Below are 23,710 nucleotides of genomic sequence, written 5' to 3' on the forward strand. Positions count from 1 at the left end.
TTGATGCCCAATCTTTATCACAATATGCAGTAAGATGATTGTCAGCAGTAGATGCCATAAGTATCCCTAATCATGTTGACTGTTTGACATATTCCACCACCCTTTAACACTGCATTCATGTGGGATGTCTTGGGGCTTTGCATTAATTGACTTAGTAGTTGCACTACAAATGCAATGTCTGGCGTTGTCATTGTAAAGTAATCTCTGATAAATTTCAGGCTCACCGAACAACTTTTCCTGCGGGAAGTGTAAATCAAATTCTGCAGCTGTGAGCTTCTGATTCAACTCAACAGGAGAACGAACCTACATGCTTTGAACTAGATAACCCCATATCTGAAATCAGTTAACTAACATTAACCCCTACATGCTTTGAACTAGATAACCCCATATCATACACTTAACCAACTGCTCAACAATGATTATTTTTATTCTCTTTTTAAAATTTTGGGTACACACAAAAGAAAATATAATATTTGTATATAGTTGCTTAATTAAGTCATCTTTTATTAAACTAATTATTTCTATATGAATGCATCGTTACTTTCCTCATGTTTTCTCTCTCTTGCTTGTCATAAATTAAAAAAGAATTATAATGGTGGACAAGATTCAAATGAAAAAAATACATGGAAGAGATAGGAGAGAGGAAGGAGTGTAAAGAGTAGATGTCTAACCTATTTATATTTTTAAATTTACTATGAAATTCAAAATCAAATAAATCATGTGAGCGTATATGTTTAAGTATTTCAAATTATTTTCAACGGAAAAGGGCCTAAAATGCCCCTAAACTATGAGATTTGGTACAATATTACCCTCCATTAACCTAATGATTATGATCCGTTAGACATAAGGATATTTTTGAGCTGAAGGTGGACATCAGAGGTACTTTAGGACGGATAGGTGAATAAAAGGTAATTTTATACCAAATTTCATAATTTAAGGATATTTTAGTCCCCTTTTCGTTAAAATAATAATTTGAAATCAATAATAAGAAAAAAAAAAACAAAAGGAAGTAAATGAATGATGAACATAATAACATCCATTGTACTTGAATATTTTTGTACGGATATGATCGTGATTTCAATTAATCATTGTTGCAAAGAAAATAAAATATGTTTTAAAAAATATTTTAGGAAGGCCTAATTTATTGTTCTCTCTTTTATATGGGTCCTCCATCAATTAAAGGTGTTAAATTTGATTTTTTTAAGTAGGAAGCATTTTTCTCTAAATTTAATCCTATGTGATGTAATTCACAAGTTAATCGGATTTTATTATGAATATTAAACACTGAATGGAAAATTTAAAAAATATTCTCTTTTCTTTTATTTTACCAATGAGATGATTCTGGGTAAATTACATCAATCTCATAGATTTACTATGAAATTACAATCTATTCCTAATAAGTTTCTAATTACATTAATTTCTTAAAAATTAAAAAAACTCGGATACTATAGTTGAAGTTCGGATACACTAAATACTGTCTCGAATACATTAATAAGTAGTTCGAATACATTGAAAACTAGCTTGAATACATCTCTGTAGCTCAAATTCATTAAATACTGGCTCGGATACATTTATCTGCAACTCAAATATATCAAAGATATAAGAGATTTTAGAGATTTTTAAGAATAATAGGGAATAATGGAAATAAAGGTGCGTATTATGTAATTTGTCCAAAATTCTATAGTATCAATTAATGGTTAAAACAATCAAATCGGTGGACTTCATGTGATTAGTATGGTAATGACAAAAAATTATATTTAAAATGTAGATGCTAGGAAATTCAAAGGGAATTATAGAAAAATACACTGAATATATTTTTGTCTATCCATTTCTACGTTCTAAAAACTTTTTTCAAGTATGATTTCTCATCGTATCATGAAACATGAATTATTTTTTTACATATTAATTGTAGTAATATTTTACTTTATATAAGTCTGGTCAAATGCATATTTTCTTTTTTTCTTCATCTTATTATAGTAAAGATTAAAAATAGAAAGTGTAGGCAATAAAATTCGCGTCGAGAACTTAATAATCAAGAATGAAAAAGTATAGCAATAATATATTTATTATTTCTAGTGCGAGTGTTATAATCTCTATGATTTCTCTGAATTCGCCTTTTCAAATATAAATTCAAGAGCTTAAAGCTTGATCTTGAACTTGGGATTTATCTTGATTTCTATCTTGATCTTGGACTTGAACTTGGACTTGATCTTGATCTCTATCTTGATTTTGATCTTAGACTTGGACTTGAACCAAGGGTTCGCTTGGGAACCAACAATTGTTCTCGCATGCTACTTATACCTAGGGTGTAGGCTTAAGGCATGACAAAAACGTAGTTATAGGACTTAAAATGAGGGTCAAAACAATATAATGTATGCATAGGAAAAGACTCAAATACCCTTAAAAATAATATACGAATTTCTATGGTCTATCTCGGTAAAAAATATAACCAACCTCAGAAATCCAAATATTCAATTGTTTCGATCCCACGAGAACTTTCTACAGTCCGTTGAATTTTCTACGGTCTATTGAATTTTTTACGGTCAGTATACCTCATCTGTAGAACTCAACTTTTGGTTCAAAATTTAACTAAGTCTGAAATCTTTCTACGGAACCCATCTACGGCTCATCAACCTTCTTATGGTTCGTAATTTTCATTCTTAGGTCAAACTTCAGAAGCTTGAAATTCTAAAAACTTATCTCCAAGTCTAAGACATCCTTTCTATGGCCCGTAGGTCTTTCTACGATCTCTAGGTTGGACTCATAGAACCCGTTTCAGTGCCTAAATTTGTCTCTTTTCCTTTCGACTTTTCAACTTTTGAGGTGTCACATAAATCATATATTTAACATGATAAAACTCAATAATTTGGAATCAACGGAATCATCGAAACACAAATTCGACGTCTCTTTCACGTGAAACCTCTACAAGTCACAATAAAAGATATAACAACTAAAAATGCTAAATCAAGCCCTAGACTTCTGAAACATTAATCAAGACCTTAGTTAGACCTCAAATCATCATTCTAATCCAACGTAACTCTCGAAATTCTTATTCATGTATCTGAACCCCGAATGTTGATCAAAGTCAATCCAAAACCTAAGATTTAACAAATTTCCAACTTAAGACCTCAAATCCTAAAAAAAAAACCTCTAAATTTGAATGTGACAAGACTCCTAGACCAATTTTCACATTCTAGAACTGATGAAATTGATAAAAATTCTATTTCAACACTCAAAACTCCCTAAGATGTCAAAAACTACATCTTAACAAATTTAGCCGTTTGAAATCAGAAACTTTGAAAATTCACAATTTTGTACTCAAATCTCAAAATCAATTTCAAAATCCAGTTGAAAATAACTCAGGGTCAGTATAGGAATGGGTAAATGATAATTTTATAAGAAATTCCAATAATTACCTTCCTGGTTATTACAAAACATATTCGTTAGGAGATAATATTTAATTTCAAAACAATTAAGGACTTGAATTAGATGTATATGTAAAATTAAATGGTTAAATTTAATATTTATTTATTAAAATTTAACTTAGTTTTTATCGTACATTATATGTGAATGAGAAATTAATAAGACACGATTAATTAACTAAGAAACCTATTGAGAAGAAATATTTTTTTCATTTTAGGATATCAAGTTATAGTTGAATTACTTTATAGGAAAAAAATTCAAAATAATTTTAGTCAAATCTTTTCAATATTTGAATGACTTACAAGGAAATTATATCAAATACACACCAAAACTATTCAAAAGAAAGATTACATGAATTTGCCTTCAATTCTACCTCCCAAAAAATATTTAAAGAACCAAAATTAATTTTCTTACAAACTCTAAAATAGACTATTATATATCTAACCAATTCCTTTTTATTTTCACTTTGTCTTCTCCGCCCGTTGAGTTCATTCTATGAGAAGAAGATTCTTAATGTAGCTCAGCTGCTTCAAAGAAGTTTGAGGTCTAGACTTATGCCTTGTTCATTTCTTTGATCTATCTATATCTTCTATTATTAAATTATTTAGGATTTTGATTTTTTTTCTTTCTAATATTATTATTGTTTTCTTACTATTTTGGGGATGAAATTTCTAGTACATCTATAATATTAATTTAATTTGTGATAGATCTAGAGGTTGTGGGCGCCTTTAATTTTTTCTTAACAGAGAAATTTTAAAGATTGATATTTTCCAAATTGAAAAACTATTTTAAGAAAGAATTTTTGATAAAGAATGATTATTTTTGTCATACACTCAATATATTTAGTACAACGTTTGAGATGTATGACCAGAATAATAATTGATCTTGTTACAATATCTATACATTTACGGACGAGCATCATTTACTTTGAATCTTTTTTATGTGACTATTCTACCATTTTGATTAAGTTCTTGAGATTTTACTTGACACGTAAATAGAAATTACGAGCAATTTTCATTATTTTTGAAAACTTTTTCTATTACTTCACAAAAAATATATTTGTCTTACAAAAGATCTAACTAAGCGTTTTTTTCTCTCACTAGAATATGGATAACCAAAGCAATATTCATGGTGATGAAGACACAATGTTAATGGATGTTCCCATATCTGATATCACACCTCAAAAATCAGAAGTTGATGATTTAGAGGTAAGCCTCAAAAAGTTCCTCTTATTATAATATAAGTCATGTAAACTATTTTTTTTATGGATACTTGAAAAACTTTTTGATGTTAATTGTGTTACGAAAGAAAAAAATACAATTGAATTGTATCATAACAACAGTATTTAAATAGTTCTACAAATAAAAATAAATTAAACGTTTGACATCACCTAGCTACAAAATCAAGTAATGAAAAAATACCCACATGAACATTGGAATAACATTGAATTAGCGTTGAAAATCCAAGGAAATCATTGTTTCTATTATTGAAAACCTAAGACCAATCACATTTTTATTTATTATTTTGGGGCTATGCTGGAAATTTTATTAAGATTTTATAATGTTATAACACGCATAGAAATTACAATCAAGTAAGCGAATTCTATCTTTATTTTATTTAAAGGAAAACTTTTTAATAGTCCCGTCCAATATAATAATTTTTGGTTTTAAAAAGTAATTAAATAACAAATTATTTTATATTTTCTACTAGGATATGAGTACACTCTTGGAAGTAGATGTGGAGGATGCAATAGCAGCAATTCCCATATCATCTGTCCCACCTCAAGATGATATTGTAGAGGTAAGATTTTGAAAAGTTTATTCATTGTTTAGCATACATATTTCAAGGTGCTTAGTTCTGTTCCTTTTAAGACATGTAAAAATAATATTTTGATCCATCTATAATGTTCTCACTACAATAAAACCCTAACAACTAAAATTGAGACCCCCCCATCAAGAATTCTCGTTTCATACTCTTTAATGAGTCTCTTCTAGAGGTCTATATGACTAGGTCACCTCCTATCTCAAATGATTTTTTTCATATTTTAACATTTCTAAAACAATGTGTACAAGTTTTTGAATTGGGGGTCAATAATAACTAGGTAGAGTCATTTCACATATCATTACATTACAATGCATAATATAGTAATTTGAAATTTTATCATAACCACTAGTCTGATGGATCTAAGCTTTTCATGTTTCCTCTTTATCTAGCCATTTCTTTTTATTTTTTCATTTTAAGGATTCAAGTTCTAGTAAATCTAGGTTAGAATAGAGGAGACCATTCCTCTTAGATTTGACAAAATTAAAAGAGAAATAATTGCTACTGTAGTGATCATGATTACTTTAGTATGTGATAGATTTTAACGTTCATTATTAAAATTGATTTTACCAAAAAAATATAACTTTCTTAGAAAAAGATTTGAATTTAAATGTTTTTTTTTTGGTAATATATTCAATGAATTTAGTGAAATTTAAAAGATGCAAGACCACAAAAATCATTGATCTTATTGATAGACAAATATTTTTTCTTTAAGTTTTTATATGGGTATTGTAACACTTTGATAAGTTCTTTAAATATAACTTTGAAATATAGTAGGTGAGCAATTCATATCTTTTTTGAAAATCTTCTCCATCACTCCATACAAGTTTCATTTTACAAAAGGTCTAACTAATTTTTTCATATTTTTTACTTGGATATGAATAAGCAGTACAAAGTTGGAGATGAAGATGCAACACTATGGGAAGAATCAAAAAATGATGCTATTGAGGTAAGTTTTTTAAAATTTCCTCCAATTCTAAGGTGTTAGTTTGTTTCCTTTTGAGATGTGTACAAAAATCTTTTGATGGATTCTTGAACAACTTGTTAATGTTAATTGTGTTATGAAACAAAGAAAAATATTCTTCTCTAGAGCTAAGACATAAGGATTGTATAACAAAATCAATATTTGAATATTTCGTATAGATTAATATAAGTTTAAATTTTATTTTACAATTTTTCTATTTTTTAGTTACGTCCTATGTTCATGCCAAAAAATGATAGGTTTTTCATGACAACTTTCGTCCATACGATGTTATTCACTATTATAAAGTTAATGGCTATAATGTATAAATATAATTTTATTTTTAGAGAGAATTTTTTAAGCATTAACATATGTAAATATTTTTTATTCGTTTGGAAATAATTTTCTTAAGGTTAGTCATCTCATAATTTGAAGTCATCGAATCCTAAGCATGATATTTTTTATGAATTGAACAAACATTAAATTAACACAGAGACTTAACTTACTATCATTACTCCTCTCAAACTATGCTACAGATAAATATATTAAAATACAAATTAATTTGTGTAACCATTCAAATTATAATTTCTTTTAACAAGAACAGAAAGTAACCCTTTTTATGTTAAGATGCTAGAAGAGTTAACAAAGAAACTTGAGTTTTTCAAGAAAATCACTGCACTTTTTATTGAAAGCATAAGATTTATGAAAAAAAAAACATCTATTTCTTTATATTTCGTGATATTCTAGAACTTTATTAAGTATTAAAATATTAATTAATATACATAAATTACTCGTAAACTAGCAGTTTCATCATTGTTTCTTTAACTGATATCTTTTTTATTATGTTCTCCAATATTACTTCACGGAATTTTTAATTTTACATAATATATAGTTAAGTGTTCACTTTTTTATTAGATCATGGATAAGCACCACAAAGTTGATCGTAGAGATGCTATAATGGCAATTCCTATATCTTCTATTGCACCACAAGCTGGCGTTTTTTTGGTAAGCTTTAAATTTTTTTTTTATTGTTTAACATACTTATTATAAGATATTTAGTTCTTTTTCTATTAATACAAGTACCTAAATCCTTTATTCTATTCGGTACAAACTTTTCTAGTATTAGTAATCTTATGGAATAAAGATAATTTTTTTGTAGAGCCAAAACATCTAAATTACATAACAATAACATTTAACTATATCTCAATTCAAAAGAAAATTGAATTTAGCTATATAAATCCTCATTTCTCTATATAAACTAAACTAATCATGCTATAGTGACCAAAAAAAAAAGTAAAACAATAATTTGAATACATATATATAGATAATAGTAATAATAATAGTGTATTAGAAGTTTTCTAGCAAGTTTAAAGCCTCACTTTTTTATGATTATATATAAGACGTCAAAATCTAAAAGCATATCTGAATAATAGAAGTGCATAAATCTTTTAATAGACATCGCAATTTTAAGAGAATGTATTCTGAATACTAAAACATATATCTGCTTATTATTGTACGTATTTTAGTTTAAGAATTTCCTTAAAAAAAAGCTTTTTGGGCATTCTATCACTTTGATATATATATATATATATATAAAATTCAAATAAAATCAATCTTTCTGCTAGGATAATCCTAATTGGAAAGTCTTCCTTTCCAACCGGGACTGATAATCCCATATGATGAAAAAAAATGACTTCACTTTTTAATAAATAGTACTTGTAAAAGCGTAAAAGTTATATATAACTATTTTTGGCCGGTCTCACATCTACCCATCCTCTACTTAGTTATCTCAATCACATAGATCTCGAACTACGTCCAGCCAAGTATTTTTGCCCTTACCCTTTCGGTCGAGCAACACCTTCCGAGCGCTAGATTTAAGAAATTTCATACCACTTCTTTCTTTTCACTCTTCAACCTGATCTCTACATTCATAACTTGAAAAACTCTTAAATGACAATTCTTAAACTTCCTTTCTTTAGAAGTAGAAATCTCTTTCCTAAGAACTCATAGAACGATAGCGAAGTCAGATAGTTCATTCTTGCTTTCCTTCTATCTTTCTTTCTATTATATTCAAAGTGGTTCAGATCACTGCTTACTTGCTATATATATATATATATATAGAACAAATGATTTTGTGGTGATTTTGAGAACCTTCTCAATTACTTCGCATAATTTTTCATTTTATAAAATGTCTAATTATTTTTTTCATACTAGAATATGGATAAGCATGACCAAATGGATGGTGATGAGAATGAAACATCAACAGAAGTTCCTATATCTTTTATCTCACTGAAAAAAGCCAAGGTTGATGATTTGCAGGTACACTTTTGAAAAGTTCTTTTTTTTTTTTTTTTGTTTTGAAAGGTTCTTCCGATTATAAGTTGTATTTTTTCCTTTTAAGACATATACAAAAATACTTTGAATTCTTGAACAACTTTTTAATGGTAAGGGTTTTATGAAAACAGTAGACATGTTCTTTTCTAAAGCTAAAAGATATGAATTGTATTACAATAACAACATTTAAATATGCCATATCGATAATAATAATAATAAAAAACAACAACAAACCTGTGTAATATCATGAAATGGGATTCTCAATTACTTCACATAATTTTCCAGTTTATGAAATATCTAATTATATTTTCATACTAGGATATGGATAAGCAGGACCGAATTGATGCTGATGAGGATGCAACATTAACAAAAGTTCCTATATCTTTTATCACACTGGAAAAAGCAAAGGTTGATGTTTTGCAGGTACACTTTTGAAAAGTTCTTCTTTGTTTGTTTTGAAAGGTTCTTCCAATTATAAGTTTGTTTTTCCTTTTAAGACATGTACAAAAATCTTTTGATGAATTCTTGAACAACAATTTAATATTAATGGTTTTACAAAACAATGGAAATATTCTTCTCTAAAGCTAAAAGATATGAGTTGTATTACTACAACAACATCTAAATATGCCATATAGATAACAATAATAAAAAAATAACAATTAACACAATGTAATTCCAGGAAATGGGGTTTGCGAAGAATAGAGTGTGCACATATACCTTATTATTATCTTAGAGGTAGATTAATTGTTTTATATATATATATATATATATATATATATATAATAGTAACACTAATTATACTTTTAAAGGTTGTCTAACAAGCTAAGTCTAGAGTTTCATTCAAAATTAATCGTACAAATACGTTAGAAACAGTAATAGGCTTGACCTAATCTTCTAAAAAAAATTTAGAAGAAACATACTTCATTGTGTCGTGTTGTCCAGACCATGATCCTTTAGAATATAAAATGTTGATGATTGAATGTTTTGTGTATTACTTGATGACAAAATGTTGATTATCTCCACTCTTTGTCCAGATAATTACCTTTTGAGAATGGATATTTGATAAATTTGAATTCCCTACATACTGTTTGATTGCAGAATGAAATGATACCAAAAAATATGCATTACATGCATACACATACATTTGAACAGAGAAGGCAAAACTGGATCATCAAGAATATTTCTCGTCCAAGTGGTTTAATAATTGATTATGTAAGTTTTCTTTTCATTAAATACATGCTTTCCTGCCAATAAAAATTGATATTGTAAGTTTTATTTGATGAAATTATGAAAAAATAAATATTATATAATTGTCGACAATTAGGTCTACCATCATTTGGACACAAACAAAAAGTTTCGATCTTTGATCGAGGTTTACAAATTTCTTGTATATGGAGAAGTACCTGAAATAACGAAGAAATTAAGAGAAAATGAAGAACCATCACAGGTTAGCTCAAAAAACTATATTAGAATAAATTATGAGATCAACTATTTATGCATGATCATTAAAATGATTTAATTTGCAGGTGAGACGTAAACCACACGGTAAAAAATTGGTAAACAAATATGTAGTGGGAACATGTACCGAACCTTGCAGCGGAATTTACATTAAAAATCGAGGAGAAGTTAACTACTTATCTGAACGTGATATCCCTTCCAACATTGGTAAGCAAGTTAAGATAGTCACAATAAAACATATATTGTTCCTCTATAAATTATTATTGTTATTATTATTATTATTATTATTATTATTATTATTATTATTATTTGTATTTGTATTTTCACGTCTATAGTTCTTGCTCTAGTTAATTTTATAATTTTTTTATTTTTTTATGGCCAGAAAAAAAGAGAAAAAGAGGAAATGAAGATTTATATGGGCATCAACAGGTGAACTTGGGAGATAATGCAACACATGTCAACTCAGGAGATGTTGCATTAAGTACTACCGTACACTCTTTTCTTTACCTTTGGGATTTTAAGCTCATACCCGAGGCACGCAATGAAAATCTTTCCTAGAAAATTTGTTATTGTATTAGTTTTTCAACTAATATTGAAGAAAGTTATTTGTTTTTAGGTCATTTATGAAAAATAATGAATTGTGACTTTGTATCGTAATGTGGATTATGCTTAAAGTTTTCATTTTCTCATTTCTAAGATTAACAATTTTGTTTAAAAAATTTTATAGTACTCTTTTTTGTGTCAATATTTATGTTTATATTAATAATCATAAATATAATAAAATTGGTTTACATGCTGATTGGACTGCTACAACACATTACATTCAAAAGCGAAAAGTATTTTTCCTATTTAAGTATGGAAAAAATAAATGTTACCATAATTTTTTATAATACTAATTCAATAAAGAGCTTCAGAAGAGTCATTATAATTTTTCCTAATAGAGACAAACTCATCATAAATAATGCTATATTTTCTCCTACGTTTCGGAGAAACTTGTTGACTTTAAGATATTTATGAAAATTATTATTGTATCAAGAGAATGGATGAAATTTAATCATGAATATCTTGGCATCACCAAGAATATCTCTAGACAAGCATGTGTTATATCTAAGTTTTCCGCTTAAACTTCTAGCTTGTATTGTACAAAGAGTGCAATTGAGATACATCTTATAGTAAATCAAAAGTTTACTAATCTCAATACTTCATGTTGTGAAAATTCAAAATTTTGTACTCAAAGCTCAAAATCAATTTCAAAAAATCCATTCAAAAATAAGTCAGGGTCACTATATAAAAGGTTAAATGGTAATTTTGTAAAAAATTTCAAAAATTACCTTCCTGGTTAATACAAAACATATTAGTTAGTAACTACACCATATATCATCCTCGTTAGGAGATAATATTTAATTTCAAAACATTTAAGGACTTATATTTATTTATATGTAAATTAAATGGTTAAATTTAATATGTTGTATTAAAAATTAACTTAGGTTATATCATACAACAAATTAATAAGGCACATTATACCAACTAAGAAACATATCGAGAGAAATATTTTTTTTCATTTTAGGATACAGTTGAATTACATTATAGGAAAAAAATTCAAAATTGTTTTAGTGAAATATTTTCAGTATTTGAATGACTTTTAAGGAACTTATATCAAACACACACCAAAACTATTCAAAAGAAAAATTACACGAATTTGCCTTCAATTCTACCTTCCAAAAAATATTTAGAAGAACCAAACATAATTTTCTTATAAACTCTAAATAGACTAGTATAAGTCTAAACAATTCCTTTCTACTCTCACTTTGTCTTCTGAGTTCATTCTATTAGAGGAAGATTCTTAATCCAACTCAGTTGCTTCAAAGAAGTTTGAGGTTTAATTTCGACTTACGCCTTGTTCATTTCATTGATCTATCTATATATCTTCTATTATTTAATTATCTAGGATCTTGATTCTTTTCTCTTTTTTTTTTCAATATCATTATTAATTTCTTACTACTTTACGGATGAAATTTCTAGTACATCTAGGAGGAAAAAGAGGAGATCGATCTCTTTGGGTTTGGCCAAACTAAATAATATGTTTGTTATTGAACTCGTTAATATCCTCAGTCTCAGAAACATACAACTACCAAGGATTCCTCGTTTCATACTCTCATAGTCTCTTCTAGAGGTCTATATGACTAGGTCACCACACAACATAACATTACATCAAAACACAAATCATATAGATTAAACAAGAGATATAAGTTCTCCTTATATTTGAGGTCTTATTAGATAATTTACTATGGAGACTCCAACTAGGGCTTATGCCACTAAAACGAATCAAATCAGACGTTATATCATATGAATATGAAAATAAACTAATGAATATAAATTTTTTGAAACAATCCTACTTTTTTGGAAACCTTGTACCCCCTTGGATATTTTTAAAGGTGTCTTTTGGAAACTTATGTGATGTGACTCAAGAAAAAAATTGATTATAGAAGAACATTGATATTCAAGAGATTAAATTTTACAAGATTCAACACATCTTTTGAGGAAAAACTGTATAGAGAGGGTTACCATTATTTATTTGTTCCAAGATCGTAACTAAGTGATAAATATAGAACAATCTTTTTTGCCTTTTAATTAGTTAAAATGTACATAACTTAATTTGTTATATAACTCACCTCATAAATATCAAAGAAACGCTTTAAACAACTATTACAAGTGTATTACTTCCATAGTATGTGTAGTTTTAGCATTTCCCCCTAATATTTAATAAAAGAAGAGAATATTCTAATACTTTATATATCAACATATTATAAAACATTCTATGACAATTTATGGTTGTGATGACTAGCGGTGGTAATAGTGAGTGTCAGTTGAGAATGGTGTGTTAACTTATATTGGCATAGTGGATAGAACTTATTGGTAATGATGGTTGTAGAAGTTTACGGCAGTAGGACCGGGGTGGTTCATAGTTAATGATAGTGATAGATAATGTAGTGATGAAGGATAACGATGGTTGAAAATATATATATAGTGGTGAGTGGTTACTTATGATGGCGATTGTCAATAATGCTCGATGATTTTATTGTAATGATGATTGATCAAAAATAATAATTGCAAATGGTAGCTAGTGTTGTTGTTAATTGTAGGGATGGTAGTGGTGATCGTTGATAATGGAAGTTGTGAGAGGTCAATGGTAGTAGTTGATAATGATGGAGTATGGAGCCACAGTTAATGGATGGAATTAGTGAACTCTAATATTTTTAGAAACCTTTGAATAGACATATCAATGATATTAGACATTGTTATATATCTAATTATTTATACCTATTAAAACCCAACAAATGAACGCATCACGAAATGTACTTAATGATTGAGATTCAGACCTAAAAATATACATATTTAATGGATGAGATTTGAATGATTAAAATTAAATCTTAATTAATACAACAAATGACCTAAATTCTAATACTTACTAGTAGATATCACCCATACACATCTTTTTCTCTGATATTCGATATTCTTAATTAAGTATGCATTATAGCAAAATTTGATAAGACTTCACGGAAAACCTTCTTCCATATGATATTTAATACTTCTACTTACCATATTTGCACACGAATAGACCGATTCATCTATAGAACAATCTATGATATGACCAAACTATCGCAAATGATTTTTTCATAATTTAACATTTCCGAAAATTTTCTATACAAGTTTTTGAATAGGGGGTGTAATTATATCAATAGTAACTAGGTAGAGTCATTTCACATATCATTAGAATGCATAATATAGTAGTTTTTCAATTATGAAATTATCATAACCACTAGTAAGGATCGAAGGTTTTCATGATTTTTCCTCATTATCTAGCCATTTCTTTTCATTTTTTCCAATTTAAGGATTCAAGATTCAGTAGATCTAGGTCAGAATAGAGGAGATCGATCCTCTTAGATTTGACCAAATTAAAAGAGAAATAATTGTTACTATGGTGATGATTAATTTAGTATGTGATAGATGTTGTGATAGCTTTTAATAATTTCATTGTAAAATGAAGCTTTTATAATTGATTTTACCCAAAAATATAACTTTCTTAGGAAAAGATTTGAATTTAGGATGGATATGTTTTGTAACACATTCAATGAATTTAGTGAAATTAAAAAGATGCAAGACCATAAACATCATTGATCTTGTTCCTGAATGTATAATATTGATAGACAAATATTTTTTCTTTAAGTTTTTTTTTTTTTGGATATCGTAACACTTTGATTAAGTTCTTGAAATATAATAAGTGAGCAATCTACATCCTTTTTGAAAATCTTCTCCATCACTCTATAAGTTTCATTTTACAAATGATCTAACTAAGTTCTTTTCATATTTTTTACTTGGATATGAATAAGCAGTAAAAAGGTGGTGATGAAGATGCAACATTAAGGGAAGTTCACATATCCTTTTTCGCACCTCAAGAATAAAAAAATGATGTTGTTGAGGTAAGATTTTTAAAAGTTCCTCCAATTATAAGGTGTTAGTTTGTTTTCTTTTGAGATGTGTACAAAAATCTTTTGATGGATTCTTGAACAACTTGTTAATGTTAATTGTCTTATGAAAGAAAGAAAAATATTCTTCATTATAGCTAAGACATAAGGATTGTATCACAAAATCAATATTTGAATATTTCATATAGATTAATATAAGTCTAAATTCTATTTTACAAATTTGCTATTTTTTAGTTACATCTTACATTCATGCAAAAAAATGATAGGTCTTTTTAAGAAAACTTTCATCCATACAATATAATTAACTATTATAAAATTAATGGCTATAATGTATGAAGAGAGTTTTATTTTTAGAGAGGATTTTTTAAGCATTAATATATCTAAATATTTTTTATTCTTTTGGAAACAATTTTCTTAATGTTAGTCATTTAATGGAAGAAATAGAAGGGTTTTCTTTCTAAAGCTAAAACATCTAAATTGCATAACAATAACAACATTTAACTATTTATCAATCCTAAACAAGTTATAATTAATTATATGAATTCGCATTTCTCCCATTAAGCTAAACTAATCACGTCATAGCTATACAAATAAAAGTCGAAGTAAAAATATGTTAAATGCATGTAAGTAATAGTAATAATGATTATAATAGTAGTTTGAGAATATCTCTAACAAGTCTAAGGCCTCATATTTTGTTTAAAGAGTATATGAAAGATGTCTAAATCTGAATGTAATATTATAAGATGTGCATTGAACTACGAAAAGTAAAAAAAAACACCAATTTTTTGACGCGTTCGGGGGCGCCACGCCAGATCAGTTGGTATGAGGCACCTTTCTAGTGTACCGTAGGCACACCGCCCCATGCCTCCAGGCGCAGATGGGGTGTGTCGCGCCTGGTGTTGCCCAGGTGTGGCTGACGAACTTCTTTCTTTGTTTTTCAACGCTAAATTCTCTTAACCTCCATAGTTCTTTGCCCAAACCCTTAGGATCATCTATACCTTCAACACCCACTATATCTAACTCGAAAAAATAACTTGGAATTTGTGAATCAACATCAATGGATATTCAAACAACTCAACCGATAGGGATTCGACAAGATTCATCAAGAACTCACTTCTAATAATGTAAACATTTCTAAAATCACTGAATTGAAACAAGTTTTTGTGTGTGGATGAATTAACCCAACACAAAAGATCTCACATACCTCGATAGGGATCACCCCAGATGAATTCCACTCGCAAATCCTTGGCGTTCTTGGCGAATTCTTGACTTTTCTCTCTTTCCTTCTTCTCGTCTCTCTTCTCCAAGCCCTAAGCGTAAAGTTAAATTTTCTAATCTGACTGAAATTGGTTTTTACCCCAAATAAATTCCTAAAACGAAATAGGAAATTAATTGGTGAAAAGAGTAGTTTGTCCTTTTTTAAATCCAGATTGGAACCTTCCTCAATTCAACAACCCAACTTCCGATCGGCATATCTCCCTCAAACTTGACGACGTTGGAAAGATCGCTCCAAGGGCTTTCCAACCATATCAAGAACTACCTCTAACTCATCCTGAGCTAGGAGTTATGGTCGTTAGAAAATGACCAAAACTCACTTCTTTAACTTAGAAAATTTTTCAAATTTTTCCATTTCTTTCCACAAGTGATTATTTTTAGTTTCTTTCCTTATTCTTAGTCATTTTTAGTTACGAGATGTTACACTATTATGGATGAATCTACTCAAAACAACCTTAAAATTCATACGATTATCTCAAGAACTCATTAAAACTTCAAAATCAATATTATGAAAGAAACTTCAATAAAACTCACCATGAACTCAAATCCATTGCTTTCAAGAACGAAATTACGTTGAATATAACATGATTGGCGCACTGGTGAATGAACCCAACACTATGTGAACTCACATACCTCTTAGGTATCAAACGCTTGGCGAAACCTCAAGAACTTGACGAAACCATGACCTTTTTCCTCTTGAACTCTTTTCTAAAACCCTAGCATGAATTATAATTGTGTAAACTGAACCAATCAATTTAGAACTCTAATTATTAAGTAAAAATAAATTAAATCTGATAGGATATGAAAAAGATCAAAATACCCCAAATATTTTTGGGTAACTTTCCTTAACTAGACAGCCCAACTGCAAACAGGCTTATCTCCCTCACACGAACTCAAAATTAGCAAACTTTGTGGCATTAGAAAGGGACTTTCAAGAACTTTCATTTGATATCTTGTGGGCCACCTAACCCATCATGTACTGAAAATTATAATCATTTGAAGCTAACCCAAAACTCATAACTCATGCATAATTTGCAAATTTTCAAATTTGATATTTCCAATTTATTTTTTTTCTAATTCTAGTTTTTTCTAAGGCGAGATGTTACACTCTTATCAGACTAATTGATGTGTCTCGACAATTAGCAAGGACTTCTACCATAGTAAAAATTCTACTTTAATGACTCGAATTGAACTCCTAGAATCTACGGATTAAGTTGAGGATTAGTAAAATGTACATAATCTTTTTTGTACATAGTTCGAACTGACTAATAGTTTGAAGTGTTGGAATTTAGACAAAAAATACCTTCAAGTAGGACATGCAGTTTAAATTTATGTATACTTTAAATCAAATCAAATTAGATATTTTAATTTTTTAAAATAATTTAGTATCAAATAAATCCAAGGAAGTTGAATTGATACAATTTCTTTTGGTTTTCTTAAACAGGCCTGGCCTGGGTTATTTGGGCAAATATAGACATTTATATATAGTAGGTAGGAATTTTTAATCGAAACTAAGTCATTATATAAAATAATTTTTCAAAGTAATACATTTTTCTAAAATTTTACAAAACTAGTATAAACGTATTTCACGGTAATGTTTTAGGGTATATTTTATTTTTTAAAAACTAACAGCATTAGGTTGATATACGTTATTATAAGTAACGTTTTACTTTTAAAATGTTATTTTTAGTAACGTTTTACTCCTAAAATGTTACTGTGAGTAACGTTTATGTAGTATAATATATAATTAAAAGATGCATAGTTGAAATTATATAAGAATGATGGAATAAAATATACAAAAACTGTACGCCAGAATCTGATGTTGGATTTGGTCAGGCAAGAGAGGAAAATCTATCCCGAAATTTGTGCTCTCATAGCTCACTAAAATTCCACAGCCTATAAAGAAGAGAAGATCAGTCCAACAACTCTCATTATTCTTTAATTATTATTCCACCGTACTATTCTTTAATAATAATAATTATTATTATTATTAGAAGGATCTACCTAAAAATAAGAAACAATCATGATAGAATATCCTTAATATATGAACTATGCATTTTAATATTCTGACATATTGTATACTAAAATATAGTGTAGTACCCCCTTGCTAGTGAAATAGTTTAGACTTCACTAAAAAGTCTCAAATATCTTGGGTTAATAGTTTAAGAAAGAGATTGACTATACATCATATTGTAGCGAGGTGAATGATAAAGTGGAAGCTCTCATTTCGTATTCTTTGTGATAAGAATATGTCATTAAAATTCAAATATAAGTTTTGTAAAGGAAAAATGTACAAGTACCCTCTAACCTATGTTCGAAATTCCTGAGATACACTTATATTATACAAAGGTCCTATGTAAGTTTTGTAGGTTCAGTGAGTGTTGGCATTTTTCTCAAGCTAATGTCACGTGGATCGAAAAGGCATAGAAAATTATTTATAAAATAAGTTCGAAGGTAATAAGACCATAGTATAGTATAAATGTGTCTCAGAGATCTTAAACATAGATTAGGAAGATACTTATGCATTTTTTCTTTTGTAAAATAAATGTTAGACCATGTATAAAGGGCGTATCGGCCAATCAAGAAATATTGAATTTTTTTTACAGAAAGCGCTTGATAATCGTCGAAAAAAGAGTAGCATAAATAAGGATATTGTGATGGGTGTGTGGGCAAGAGAAATATGATCATTCAAATTGAGATTTTCAGGACAAAGTTAATACGGCCAACATAGTGGACAAGATAAAGGAGAAGAGACTAAGATAGTTTGAATAAATGAGGAGGAGATGAACAAATGCCCTAATAAGTGTTGGGTTATGGGCCTTTTTCCTTTCCTATGTGGATAAATAAAAGCCCAATTTGGATCAACCCATTTTTGCCCATAGGCCCATTCTTATGAGGAAAATATAAGCCTATTTAGGTCTTATTTTCATTTACACAGAGAGTTTTTTCAGCAGCAAAAAGAGAGAAAGAGAGCAGTTTTTCGCAGTCAAAATTCAACCCTAACAGCCAACTTCAAATTGCGATTCCCGCTTCGTTTCTTGTCCGATTGAGCTGATTTTTGGACAGCATATTATATTCATATCAATCTTTGATTAGAAACTTAAGAGTTGGATTTGGTGGCCTGCAGCTTCAGTTTTGCTGTCGTGAACAGTAGCTGCGAAATTGGTGATTTTGCTCCTTTAATTCTCTAGATTTAGTGCAATCTTATTTTGTTGTTTCTCGTTGTTTGGCACTTATTTTGTGGACAATTTTGGAGAACAATATTGTAACTCTTGGTGATTATAGTGGAGCTTTTGGTCCCGTGGTTTTTTACTCTTAACATCGAAGGGTTTTCCACGTAAATCTTGGTGTCTTGTGTGATTGATTTATTATTGTCTTGCTTGCTGCCTTACTATCATATTGTTTGTGGTTGTTTGTCTTCTCTTGGTTCAAATCGAAAAGGGAAAGTATAGACTTGGGTATTCTTTCGCTGTTATCCTGTAAGGCATTCTTTGTTAGTGCCTTGTCTTTCCCAATAAAGTGGTATCAGAGCAATGGTTATTGTTGATTGTAGTTTTGAATGATGGAGGCAAATATGAGCAAAATGGTGTGTTTAAATGGTAGTAACTATCATATTTGGAAAGGCAAGATGAAAGATCTTCTATTTGTCAAGAAGATGCATTTACCTGTGTTTGCTTCTAATAAGCCTCAATCTTTGAATGATGAAGAATGGGAATTTGAGCATCTGCAGGTTTGTGGCTACATTAGACAATGAGTTAAAGATAATGTTAGAAATCATATTGTGAATGAGACACATGCCAAAAGTTTGTGGGACAAGCTCGAGACACTTTATGCCTCGAAGACTGGCAACAACAAGTTGTTCCTATTGAAACAATTAATGAATATCAGGTATAAAGAGGGTACTCCTATTTCTGATCATATTAATGATTTTCAGGGTGTTCTTGACCAACTGTCCGGAATGGGTATAAAGTTTGATGATGAGATACAAGGACTTTGGCTTCTTAATACTCTGCCAGACTCTTGGGAAACTCTTCGAGTTTCTTTGACTAATTCTGCTCCCAGTGGTCTTGTAACCATGGAATATACTAAGAGTGGTGTCTTGAATGAAGAAATGAGAAGAAGATCTCAAGCCTCATCTTCTTCAGCTTTACACTCCGATGTTTTGGTTAATGAAGATAGGTGGAGAAACAAGTATAGAGGTCAGAATGATAGAGGTAAAAGTAGAAGCAAGTCAAAGTCTAAATACAAGAATATTACATGTGACTATTGCCATAAGAATGGGCATATCATGAAATATTGTTACAAGCACAAGAGAGATATGAGACAACAAAAGAAAGAAGGCGATAATGAAAATCGGGTTGCTGTTGTTGCTAATGATGATTTTCTTGTTTCTTGTGATGCAAATGTCATTAATCTTGTTCGTGATGAGTCTAGCTGGTTTGTGGATTCTGGTGCTACTTCTCATGTCACGCCAAAGAAGGAATTATTTTCTTCTTATACTCCAGGTAATTTTGGAACATTGAAAATGGGCAATAATCATGAACTTGAAGTTATTGGCATTGGGACAGTTTGTTTGGAAAGTAACAATGGTTCCAAACTAGTTCTCAATAATGTCAAGCATGCTCCAGATGTTCGCTTGAATTTGATTTCTGTGGGATATCTTGATGATGAGGGTTATGTTAATACACTTGGTGTTGGCCAGTGGAACCTTACTAGAGGTTTGATGGTTGTGGCCCGTGGTGACAAGTTGTCTAACTTGTATGTATTTCAGGGCTCCATGTCCAGAGACTCAGTAAATTTGGTGGAGAATGATACTTCATCAGAGTTATGGCATAGAAGGCTGAGTCATATGAGCGAGAAGGGGATTGATAGTTTGGCTAAGAAAAATTTGCTTTCTGGAGTGAAACAAGCAAAGTTGAAGAAATGTGTTCATTGCTTAGCCGGTAAACAGAATAGAGTTTCTTTTCAGTCATCCGCCGTCAAGAAAGCTTGATTTGCTGGAGTTGGTACATTCTAATTTGTGTGGTCCTTTTAAGGTAAGATCTCATGGTGGTGCACTTTACTTTGTGACTTTTATTGATGATCATTCTCGCAAACTCTGGATATTTCCTTTGAAGTCCAAGGATCAAGTACTTGATGTGTTCAAGAGTTTTCAGGCCTTGGTTGAAAGACAAACAGGGAAGACATTGAAATGCATCCACTCAGATAATGGTGGTGAGTATATTGGTCCTTTTGATAGATATTGCAGAAGCAGGGTATTAGGCATCAGAAAACTCCTCCAAAGACTCCTCCGTTAAATGGTTTAGCATAGAGGATGAACAGAACTCTAGTTGAGAGGGTTAGATGTATGCTTTCAGATGCTAAGCTGTCAGATTCCTTTTGGGCAGAAGCACTTAATACTGCTGCTTATGTTATCAACTTATCTCCTATTGTTGCTTTAGATAGTGATGTCCCTGACAAAGTTTGGACTGGTAAGAATGTTTCTTATGATCATCTTAGAGTCTTTGGGTGTAAAGCCTTTGTACATGTTCTTAAGGATGAAAGGTCAAAGTTGATGTTAAAACTAGGCAGTGTATCTTCATTGGTTATGGTCAAGATGAATTTGGTTATCGTTTCTATGATCCTGTTGAGAAGAAATTTGTTAGAAGTCGTGATGTTGTGTTCTTTGAAGACCAAACAATTGAAGATTTTGACAAAGCTGACAAGGCTGATTTTCAGAGTAGTGAGAGCTTAGTTGATGTTGATCCAGTTCCTTTGACTATTACATCGGAAGAAAATCTTCATCGTGATGAAAATCAAGTTGATAATGAAAATGGTGATCATGTTCAGAATGACTGGCATGATGTTGTTGCTGCTCCAATTCAAGATGATGTGGTTGTCCAACAACCAATTATAGATACTCCAGAGAGTTCTCTCAGACGATCTAGTAGAGAGAGAATTCATTCATCTCGTTATTCTCCTAATGAGTATGTACTCTTGACTGATGGGGGGAAACCTGAGAGTCTTGATGAGGCCATGGAAAGTGAAGAAAAAGAAAGGTGGTTTGATGCTATGGAAGATGAGATTAAATCCTTGCATGATAATCATACCTTTGATTTAGTTAAGTTACCTAAAGACAGAAAAGCTTTGAAAAACAAGTGGGTTTTTCGGGTGAAACATGAAGATGGTAATCCAGTTCCACGGTACAAAGCTAGATTAGTTTCCAAGGGATTTAATCAGAAAAGGGGAGTTGATTTTGATGAGATATTCTCTCCAGTTGTGAAGATGTCATCCATTCGTGTGGTTCTAGGCTTGGCCGCAAGTCTAGATTTAGAGGTTGAGCAAATGGATGTTAAAACTGTTTTCCTCCATGGTGACTTAGATGAAGAAATTTATATGGAGCAACCGGAAGGTTTTGAAGTCAAGGGTAAAGAGAATTATGTTTGCAAATTGAAGAAGAGCTTGTATGGTTTGAAACAAGCTCTCAGGCAGTGGTACAGGAAGTTTGGTTCTTTTATGAGTCAGCAAGGCTTCAAGAAGACTTCTTCAGACCATTGTGTTTTTGTGCAAAAGTTCTCTGATGGTGACTTTATTATTGTGTTGCTTTATGTTGATGACATGCTTGTTGTTGGTCATAATACTTGCAGGATTCAGAAGTTGAAACAAGAGTTGAGTAAGTCTTTTGCTATGAAAGACTTAGGACCAGCAAGACAGATTCTTGGCATGCAGATTGTCCGTGATAGAAAGGCCAAGAAATTGGTATTATCACAAGAGAAGTACATTCAGAAAGTACTTCGCAGATTCAGCATGGACAAAGCTAAGGTTGTCAGTACACCTTTAGCTATGCACTTCAAATTGAGCACGAAACAGTGTCCTTCTAGTGATGATGAGAAGGAAGATATGAAGAAAGATCCTTATGCTTCAGCTGTTGGTAGTTTGATCTATGCGATGGTTTGTACAAGACCGGATATTACTCACGCTGTTGGAGTTGTTAGCCGTTTTCTTTCTAATCCGGGAAGAGAATATTGGAATGCTGTGAAGTGGGTTATGAGATATCTCTGTGGCACTTCTAGTCTGAGTTTGTGTTTTGGTACAGGGAAGCCTATTCTTTGTGGTTATACTGATTCAGACATGGCTGGTGATGTTGATACTCGCAAGTCTACTTCAGGGTACTTGGTTACTTTTGCAGGGGGGGCTGTGTCTTGGCAATCTAGGTTGCAAAAATGTGTTGCTCTATCTACTACAGAAGTTGAGCTTATTGCTGTAGTTGAAGCTTGTAAAGAATTGCTTTGGATGAAGAGATTCTTGGGGGAACTTGGTTGTGCTCAAGAGAGGTATGTGCTTTATTGTGACAGTCAAAGTGCTATACATCTTGGCAAGAATTCTACGTTCCATGGTCGGTCTAAACACATTGATGTGAGATACCATTGAATTCGAGATGTGTTGGATTCTAAGTTGCTTGAGCTTGAAAAGATTCATACAAATGACAATGGTTCTGATATGATGACTAAAGCTTTGCCAAGAGGGAAGTTTGAAGATTGTTGCATGGTCTCCGGGATAGCGGTCTCCTCCACATAGTCGTGAGGGGGAGAATTGTTGGGTTATGGGTCTTTTTCCCTTCCTATGTGGATAAATAAAAGCCCAATTTGGACCAACCCATTTTTGCTCATAGGCCCATTCTTATGAGGAAAATATAAGCCTATTTAGGTCTTATTTTCATATACACAGAGAGTTTTTTCAGCAGCCAAAAAGAGAGAAAGAGAGTAGGTTTTCGCAGTCAAAATTTAGCCCTAACAGCCAACTTCAAATTGCGATTCCCGCTTCGTTTCTTGTCCGATTGAGCTGATTTTTGGACAGCATATTATCTTCATATCAATATTTGATTAGAAACTGACAGAGTTGTATTTGGAGGCCTGCAGCTTCAGTTTTGCTGTCGTGAACAGTAGCTGCGAAATTGGTGATTTTGCTCCTT

The 23,710-nt window shown here is 30.5% G+C and overlaps 1 protein-coding gene across 1 annotated transcript; it reads left to right on the forward strand.

Moving 5' to 3' along the window:
* The first annotated feature begins 3,795 nt into the window (after positions 1–3,795).
* LOC104647797 (uncharacterized) lies at positions 3,796–10,726 on the forward strand. The gene is made up of 11 exons (XM_019214350.3): positions 3,796–3,967; positions 4,527–4,631; positions 5,134–5,223; positions 6,134–6,193; positions 7,121–7,210; positions 8,420–8,524; positions 8,858–8,962; positions 9,638–9,751; positions 9,864–9,986; positions 10,066–10,204; positions 10,380–10,726. The coding sequence occupies exons 2-11, from the start codon at positions 4,530–4,532 to the stop codon at positions 10,553–10,555; spliced, it is 1,104 nt and encodes a 367-aa protein (XP_019069895.1). The 5' UTR covers positions 3,796–3,967; positions 4,527–4,529; the 3' UTR covers positions 10,556–10,726.
* Positions 10,727–23,710: the final 12,984 nt, after the last annotated feature.

This window comes from Solanum lycopersicum, chromosome 6, assembly GCF_036512215.1.
Source record: "Solanum lycopersicum chromosome 6, SLM_r2.1".
Lineage (NCBI taxonomy): Eukaryota > Viridiplantae > Streptophyta > Magnoliopsida > Solanales > Solanaceae > Solanum > Solanum lycopersicum.